Source organism: Trichechus manatus, unplaced genomic scaffold (assembly GCF_000243295.1).
Source record: "Trichechus manatus latirostris isolate Lorelei unplaced genomic scaffold, TriManLat1.0 scaffold00026, whole genome shotgun sequence".
Lineage (NCBI taxonomy): Eukaryota > Metazoa > Chordata > Mammalia > Sirenia > Trichechidae > Trichechus > Trichechus manatus.
The window spans coordinates 21,708,065-21,717,505 of record NW_004443962.1 but is presented as its reverse complement, the minus strand read 5'-3'; the positions used below and the strand labels follow the sequence as shown (position 1 = coordinate 21,717,505).

The following is a 9,441-nucleotide window of genomic DNA, read 5'->3' as shown; positions in this document are numbered from 1 at the left end:
AGGATCAGTGGAATTGAAGACAAACACTTGGATACAACTCTGTTTCAGGAAAACTCAGAAAAAAGAACAAAGAAAAATGAAGAGACCCTGAGAGCAATGTGGGATACAATCAAAAGGAAAAATTTTCGAGTGATTGGAATTCCAGAACAGGGGAAGAAAACAGAAAACGCAGAGAATATCATTGAAGAACCGCTGAAAGAAAACTTCCCCAATATCATGAAAGATGAAAAGCTGGCCATCCAAGAAACTCAATGAACCCCATATAGGAGAGACCCCAAAAGAAAATCACCAAGGCATATCATAATCACACTCGCCAAAGTTCACTGGTTAGCTAGGGATTGGACAGCCCTACAAAACAAAAGGGGACTAATGAGGCACAGCAGTCCCAGGACAAGGACTAGAAGGCAGAAGGGGACAGGAAAGCTGGTGATAGGGAACCCAAGCTTGAGAAGGGACAGTGTTGACATGTCATGGGGTTAACCATTGTCATAGGGCAGTGTGTGTACTGTTTAATGAGAAACTATTTGTTCTGTAAACCTTCATCTAAAGTACAAAAAAAAGAAAATTCTTAGTTTAACCGAATCCAAAATCTGTACTGTAAATTTTAAATGTTTGCTTTTAATATTACTAATTATAAAAATATTGACTTATTGCTAGTTTTAATAATAATTAACATTGGTATAAATTTTATAGTTGATTTTTTTTCCACGTACTTCCTAATCTTCAAAGGAGTAGTATGGATCCTTAGACGTACATTTGCTTTGTTTTTAACATCTCTTTGTTTGAATCTATGTTTATTTACATTAAAGGAAGTCATTTACATTAAAGAAACAATAAAACCACTCCATCTTTTCTGTTTCCAAAGGCACCAGCTTAGCTCACTGGGTGGGTCTCAAATTAACAGATTTAAAAATCAACACTGAAGCTACTCTAAATAGTAGATAAAATAATGTGATAATCTAATGCTATCTTTTATGAGAATGCCTTTAAAATATTTATTACATTTTAAATCAATTTAACATTGTTCTATTTTGATCTTTTTGTTGGTGTGGTATATATCGTTTGTTTGTTCATCCCTATTTAGTCTATTCTTTATGAATCATTTGAATGTTTTGCCTTTGGCAGTGAAATCTTGGTCTCGGCATAGCAGTATAAGCATTCTGTCACATTCTTTGTTTTTTTGCTGTAAGTAATTTATTTTTCATTTAGAATAGTAAAGCTGTTGCCTTATGAACTTGACTCTAGCAGAGCCATCAAACACCCCTTCCCATAGAGATAAAGAATATGAAGCTACAGAAGTAGGAAAAATAAGTCTAGCAACTAATGCAAGGATTACTTGGACGAATTTGAAAGTGGGAATAAGAAGTATCACCATCCTGATGTCCTGTTGTCTTTTCTCAGGAACTCTGTGTGAATGTAAAATGATTTGCTCGTTGACATATAGTCCCTGGTTCAAACGGAACTGAAGCAGGCATTGGGACTGAGACCTCACTGGCTGACTCCCAAGCCTTGGCAAAGTTGTGTGATCTTGTTTGCCTTGGCTGTGGGAAATAACATCAACCTGAACACTGAGGTTTAGGGGCAAAAGGTAACCAAGACCAGCACTTAGTTTTACAAAAAGAACATAAGTTTCTCTGATGTCTTCAAAGGGAAGCTACGGAAAAATCATTAAAAAACATTTTGAAGCATATGATAGGTGTCTTGGAAGTTATGGTAACTCAGTTACTGTCTAAACCAGCAGAAGAATGAAGAAAAGTGCTACTAAGTAGTATAGGCGTTTTCTCCAAAGTCATTCATTCACTTGATAAATCATAATTTCTCATAACTCTAACTAATTCAAAATGGATCAAAGACCCAAATATAAAATTAAAAACAAAGATCATGGAAGAAAAAATAGGGACAACACTAGGAGCCCTGATACATGGCATAAACAGAATACAAACCGTAAGTAACGATGTACAAACACCAGAAGAGAAACTAGATAACCAGGAGCTCCTAAAAATCAAACACCCCTGATCACTCTGTACTACTAAGAAATGTGTAATAGTTTCTTGAGAAAAAAATTATGCAGGTCTTTCCACTTAATTGTTTTCATGCTCTGCCTTGGTTTACTGCCACCAAATATGGTAGGAGTGCTGTTATTGAATGCAGTTTGTACTTAATTGTCCAGTTGCTAGAAAAACTCAAATTGGGAAGTCATAAAACCAAATAGATCCCTTAAACAATTTATTTTAACTTAAAACATGCAAATGTACGTTTATTCAATCATTCTTTTCAGTCTAGAGCTAAGGTTTGTCCTTTGAGTGTGGGCGATGTTTGCTGATGGGAGTTGAGTTCTTTCTTGCATGAAACTACATTTATTATACATCATCTATGATTTCTGGTTGCAGTTTTTTTAAAGTGAAACAAGTCCTTAAAAATACTTTCAAAGTAGAATTCTTCCAGAGTTTTATTATTTGTTCCCTAATCTTTTATAATTAGCTCAGGAATCTTGGTGGTGCAGTGGTTAAGAGTTACGCTTGCTAACCAAAAGGCCAGTGACGGTTCGAATCCACCAGCTGCTCCTTGGAAACCCTATGGGGCAGTTCTACTCTGTCCTATATGGTTGCTGTGAGTTGGAATTGACTCAACGGCAACTGGTTTGGTTTTTTGGTTTGTACCTAGTTTAAATGCAGATTTTTTTATGTTGTGAGTGATTTCCCTAGTTAATAGTCTTTCCAAGGAGCCCTGGTGACACAGTAGCTAAGAGCTCAGCTGCTAACCAAAAGATCAGCAGTTCAAATCCCCCAGCCGCTCCTTTGAAACCCTATGGGGCAGTTCTGCTCCATCCTGTAGGGCTGCTATGAGTCCGAATTGACTTGATGGCACTTAACAACAGTCTTTGCAAATTGCTCACCTTAGTTTTTCCACTCATAGTTTATCAGTTTATGTAATTATATATATATATATATACACACACACACACATACACACTATATATACACACATATACGTATAATAATGAAGTCACCTGGCAAAAACACATTTAGAAACAGACTCTTCGTGAAGTTTGTGGTAGGAGTAGAGGCACTCAAGTGGAGTAGGCTTCTAACCTCTTGGGTTCAGCTCTGAGCACCAGTCAGAATGCTTTCCAGGGGCAATGGAGAGAGTCGGCTAACTGAGCATCTCCTGTGTTGCGCTGACTAAACTGAGGAGCAGACTCCTCCCTGCGGAATCAGTGATCATCTGTAAGAACACAGATCTTCAGCCAACTGTACAGGGTCATTTCTTTGTTGGAAATCCACCATTTTCAGCCTTATCTTTTAATGATTCTTGAAATGTTACTGAATAAGTATTTGTTTGCAATAGGAACTGTTTAGCTTAAGTGTCTCGTTAGATTTTTTTTTCTCAATGTCAGAATTGAAATCTAAAGAAACTGTAGATTATGCATTGCTTCATTTGTCTGTAATATACAGTAAAAACTCATTACCAATCCCACTGCCGTTGAGTCGATTCCGACTCATAGCGACCCTATAGGACAGAGTAGAACTGTCCCACGGGTTTCCAAGGCTGTAGTCTTTATGGAAGCTGACTGCCATATCTTTCTCCTGCAGGGTGGCTGGTAGGCTCCAACTGCTGACCTTTTGGTTTGCAATCTAGCACTTAATCACTGCGCCACCAGGGCTCCTTATCCTTTCCTTCCTCTTTTATGAATACGTGACCTTAGGGAAGTCAGTCCACCTGTCAGAGGACTGCCTCCTCCCCTAGAGCAGGAATTGCCTGACCCCACAGTAGATGTCCAATAAACGTGCCAGTATAAAAATTCTTTATAATTTCTGTTTCTCACCTGTTGCTTAAATTTCTGCCTTTGCTTATGTTATTCTTGGGGTCCCTCTTCTTCACCTGGCTAAGACTTTGCTCCCTCCAGAATGCTGCTGACTACCTGGGTCAGATGCCCCTCCTTCCATCAGCAACATGGTACATTCTTGTTGCACAGAATCTTCCCTCTGCCTGCTATACCCACCCACTCCCTTTTCATGGCAAATGCCAATTTATTTTTCATCTACCAGCTCCAGTGTCATTTTCTCTTTGAAGCCATTCCTGACTCCTTGTACAGTACTCCTTCCTCGCTGTACCTCACTTTTCCCTGTATACATCTCTCCCTGTATCACCGCACATTATATCGTCGTTAGTTTATGGCTGTCTCCCACTGAGGCATAAAATCTAGAGGTTGGGGGTCCAGCCTTGATTTCCCCAGGATGTCTGGAACATAGTGGCTACTTATCAAATGCCTGTTGAACTGAATAAATCGACAAAATGGAATAATCGTAATACATGTCCTCTGTATCTCACAAGTTTGTTGTTAGCCCCTCCCCCCCCCCCAAAAAAATAGCATTGTCAGGACTTCGTAAACTATGAAACACTGCTCAAAAGATCATTTTCTTCCTTGCCTAATCAACCAGCAGTTTGCTGAATAATGTTTTATGATTAGACCATGGATCAAGGGGCTAGCTTCTTCCTTAAGCCTTTTTTGGCTCATGAACACCTTTGAAGATTTGACAGAGCTTTGAAAAATCTCCCTAGCAGGGGAAAGTGCACGTGTCAGGAAGATTTGAAAACACTGCAAGAATTCGCATGTTCCTAAAGCTCATCCACGTGCTTTCTGGTTCATGAACACCAGGTTAAGAATCCTTGTTATAACTAACTTTACAGCCACAAGTTATCAGGCAAATAAATAATACTAATTATATAATAATAAATGCTGTCCAGGCCTGAGATCACCTCTGGAGAAAAAGGAGGCTTAGTTAAACCTAGAGGTTGACCACAGACCTACAAGAGGAGAAGCGACTCACTGGCTCTAAGGGACAGGTGTTAAAAAGGTGAATAAAAATGTCACATTTAAGAAGCAGAGGCACTGTCATGGATTGAATTATGTCCCCCCCAAAAATGTATGTCAACTTGGTTAGGCCGTAATTCTCAGTATTGTGTGGTTGTCCTCCATTTTGTGATTGATGTAATTTTCCTATGTGTTGTAACTCCTGATCTCTGCCTGTGGTTAATGAGGCAAAATTAGATTATGTTAAAGAGTATTAGGGTGAGATGTAACATCTTTACTCAGGCCACATCCCTAACCCAATGTAAAGGGAGTTTCCCTGGGGTGTGGCCTGCACCACCTTTTATCTTACACGAGATTAAAGGGAAGGGAGCAGAGAGTTGGGAACCTCATACTACCAAGAAAGCAGCGTTGAGAGCAGAATGCGTCTTTTTGACCTGGGGTCCCTGTGCTGAGAAGCTCCTAGTCTAGGGGAAGATTCATGACAAGCACCCTCCTCCAGAGCCCACAGAGAAAGCCTTACCCTGGAGCTGCAGCCCAGAATTTGGACTTCTAGTCTTCTAGACTGTGAGAGAATAAACTTGTTTGTTGAAGCCATCTACCTGTGGCATTTCTGTTACAGTAGCACTAGATGACTAAGACAGGCATGAGTAAGTTTCCTTGGAGCTTGAGTTGTGGGGAATGCTAGCAATAAGTGTGCAGTTTATCCAACCACGTGCTCAAGCGTCTGTTTGAGTTGTCAGTACAAATTATTGTTATAGCGAAAGAAAACAGTAGTAAAATCTTGTTTTTCATCTTTGAACAGGCGCCACCTAACCTGGATACAGTGGGCCTCCCTCCTGATTCTGTTTTTGTCTATAGTGGCCCTGACTGCTGGAGCCAAAACCTCACAGCATAACTTGGCAGGACATGGATTTCATCATGATGCCTTCTTCCACCCATCCAATTCCTGCCTGCTTTTCAAACATGAATGTCCCAGAAAAGACAATTGCACAGCAAAGGAGTGGGCTTTTGCTGAAGCTAAGTGGAATGCCACCGCCAGCGTTTTCAGTCACTTCCATCTTGGCTTGGGCCACGTGCTTATTATAGTGCAGTGTTTTCTTTCCTCAATGGCCAATATCTACAGTGAAAAGATCCTGAAGGAGGGGAAGCAGCTTGCTGAAAGCATCTTCATCCAGAACAGCAAACTCTATTTCTTTGGCGTTCTTTTTAATGTGCTCACCTTGAGCCTTCAGAGCAGTAACCGCAACCAGATTAAGAACTGCGGGTTGTTTTTTGGCCACAATGTGTTTTCAGTAGCCCTTATTTTTGTCACTGCATTCCAGGGTCTCTCAGTGGCTTTCATCTTGAAGTTCCTGGATAACATGTTCCATGTTTTGATGGCCCAGGTCACCACTGTCATCATCACCACAGTGTCCGTCCTAGTGTTTGACTTCAGGCCCTCCCTGGAGTTTTTCTTGGAAGCCCCATCAGTCCTTCTCTCTATATTTATTTATAATGCCAGCAAGCCTCAAGGTCTGGAACACACATCTAGACAAGAGAGGATCCGAGATCTGAGTGGCAGTCTTTGGGAGCGCTCCAGTGGGGTAAGTTGTGAGGATGTTGCTTTTTTGCCTGTTCTTAAATTCCAAGTATGGTTATTCAGAAATAAAGATCTGATTTATCAAAGAATACATTGGATATCTGTGACTTTTAAAAATCAGTCAACCAGCATTCATTGGACTCCTGATGTGTGCCAGGACTTGTGATAAATGCTGTCAAGTATGGCGAAAAAGTATAAACTGTGGCCTCAAGGACCTTACAAGTTAGTTGTATCATAGAATACTATAGCCTCACAAAGCCAGGAGATGCCTCGCAAGTTATCTTGTCCAGTCTCCCTAATTTTGCAAGTGAAGAAGATGTCTCAGAGGCTAAGTGGTTTACAGCTAATATGTGAAGAACTAGTATTAGACCCGTGTGGTCTGACTCCTAGTCTACTGCTTCTTCCACTCCACCTTAGTTGAGGAGACAAGCCTCATTCATAAGAAAAATTGATCTTATACATTGATAAGTCTTGTCAAATAGAGAACCTGGCTCCTTAATTCTCCCTGTAGTTACTGATAAACCAGTGTGCCAGAAGAGCTAGGCCTGTTAATCCCACTAAGAAGAACGTTTTCAAACAGATCTCTGCAAGTAGGAGAAAAACGTTTTCTAGACAAATACTTATGCTGTTATTCTGAATATCTACCAGTTGCATGTAGTTGTTTTTAGAAGGGTCTGTCAGTCATGTTGTTAGCAAATTAATAATCTTTTAAAGATTCAATTAAGGAGTTAAATATATGTTTAAATAAAAAAATAGACTCCTCTATCAAGCTTTAGATTTCAGTTTTCATAAGCACACAGAATCTGAAATATTTCACATAGAAACACTTCACTTACGGGGAAAATGAAGTTGTTCCTCTGTAGAGCCATGGTATAGTTTAGCCTGATGTAATGGCCCTCAGATGGTGACACCTTAGGATGAAAAATTGGAGGCACGGCTTCCAAATGCCCTGCTCTCAGAAGTCCTTCATTCTTTTCCAGCAGACTGATAACACTGTTTGCCCTATTTTTTCAGTAAAGGAAAATCAGTGTAGGTAACAAGGCCTAATTTTTACCTTTCTCCACCTTTTAGTTATTTCCCCTCAAGACCAGCAGAGGGTGCTTTCGTTCATACTGTTAACTTTGAAATCCAAGTACTGAGTGCATTTCACTTTTTTATTATCTCATTATACTTCTAAAATTAACTTTGCAAGAACTTAAGTACTTACTTAACTTCATTTGATCATATTATATTTATACTTTAATTAAATAAGACACGTGACTTGTAAGTCATCATTAAGCAATCATTAAAAATAGTGTATCTCTAGTTTTGTTTTAATTACTGATTTCGTGTTTTCTCATAGGATGGAGAAGAACTGGAAAGGCTTACCAAACCCAAGAGTGATAATGAGTCAGATGAAGATGCTTTCTAATTAGTACCCAGACAATTGGCAGCTCTCACTAACTTAATATTCACGTTTGTAATATTTATCTTTTCATTTTGATAAACTAACAGTGTTTCTAAAATACAGCTCTTTGCATATATCTAACCACTTGCTGAACAGCTCCATCCAAGGCTTAAAGTACCTGAAGACTGAAAAGTCTGAGGGACTGACAAAGGAGTAATAGAGTGGAGACTGCAGCAGTGGCCCAGTGCTTGATAAGCCAACAAGGTATATTTACAGATTGTTTTCCTTGTCTTCACAGTTCCAAAAAGCTTGCAGTAATCACATTAGCTGTACCCTGTAAATACACAAATGGAAGTCAGTCTACCAGACACTGATATTTCTGCAGTTCTAGTCTGCATGCCAGAGTCTTCCCTTTTTTATAACTACAAACTTCACCTAGGTTGTCCTTTGAATTTTGAGGCCTTAGAGATACTCATTTTGTAACTAAAAAACAACAGGACTCTTTCTTAAAAATGTAGTTGAAGAACCTAAATACACCATAGACTTGGGGGTGATACTGTCTTTGCTAAATGTTCTGCTGAAGAAGCAATTTTTAGGAATTCATGGGAAATTTGATTTTATTATTATCTTTTAATGTTTTTCTGCACGAATAAGCGTCAGTTTAAGTGAAAGTTGTTTCCCAGTCACCAGTTGCCGCTTATACTTCACATCACTTGAAGAAGCCGTCTTGTGTGTTTCTCCCAGTTAGTATATCACAAAATCTTGACCTCGTTACTCTTGCATTGTTGCATTTTGGAGAATTAATAAGTAATTTGATTTTATTATTTATTAGTTAGAGCTTGTGACTATTTTGTGTATTTGTCATATCCTGTTCCCAAAGTTAAGACACTGAGTTTAGAATCATCCAGTAAGACTAATGCTTAAGAATCCTTGTAAAGGGATTACTTTGCAAACAAGTATTGACTTTCATTGAAATGTGAATAGTGTTACTCTAAGAGCCAGTAAAATAAAGCATTTTACAGTAATCATTTTTCACACTTACCGTGCATGATATTTTTTAAGGTGCTTTTGCATGCAACACATGGACTTTATAAGGCAGAGAAGTCACGTGATAGAAAACTAAAAAAAACAAGGCAACAGAAGCGACTTGCCCCGTGTCATGCAGCTGGATGGTGATAGAAGTGTAGGCCTTGGCTAGTGGGTCTTTATGTTGACAGGTACCACACTGTGAATGGGAACTTTAAGGTGTCATTGCAGTGCAGCCTGTATGTATTTCTTCTCTTCTTTCCCCTCATTTTCATGCAAATGAATATAAAATGAACTTTTTAAAAAAAACCTGTTGCCATTGAGTCGATTCTGACTCATAGGGAGTCTATAGGAAGAGTAGAACTACCCCACAGGGTTTCCAGGACTATAATCTACACAGAAGCAGGCTGCCATATCTTTCTCTCGTGGAGCTGCTAGTGGGTTCAAACTGCCAACCTTTTTCATTAGCAGCTGAGGATTTCAGTACTGTGCCACCAGCATTCCTTAGGTAAAATACTGCAATTTATTTCATATTGTATATCAATAATAACTAAAAAAATTACTTGGGAGAGTTCCAGAAAAATAGCGCTCTAGGCAGAAGCAGCACGCCATACCTCCACAACAAAGGTCCGA

General features: G+C 39.2%; 1 protein-coding gene across 7 annotated transcripts in view; it reads left to right on the top strand.

The window, feature by feature from the left end:
• The window catches only part of SLC35A5 (solute carrier family 35 member A5), a 48,494-nt gene extending 39,344 nt beyond the window's left edge, over positions 1 to 9,150 (top strand). For all 7 annotated transcript variants that reach the window (XM_023728889.1, XM_023728886.1, XM_023728890.1 and 4 more), the window contains 2 exons: positions 5,619 to 6,399; positions 7,738 to 9,150. In XM_023728889.1, coding sequence (XP_023584657.1) covers positions 5,619 to 6,399; positions 7,738 to 7,806 — 850 coding nt within the window. In that variant the 3' untranslated portion in view covers positions 7,807 to 9,150. The remainder of the gene's footprint in view (positions 1 to 5,618; positions 6,400 to 7,737) is intronic.
• The last annotated feature ends 291 nt before the right edge of the window (positions 9,151 to 9,441 follow it).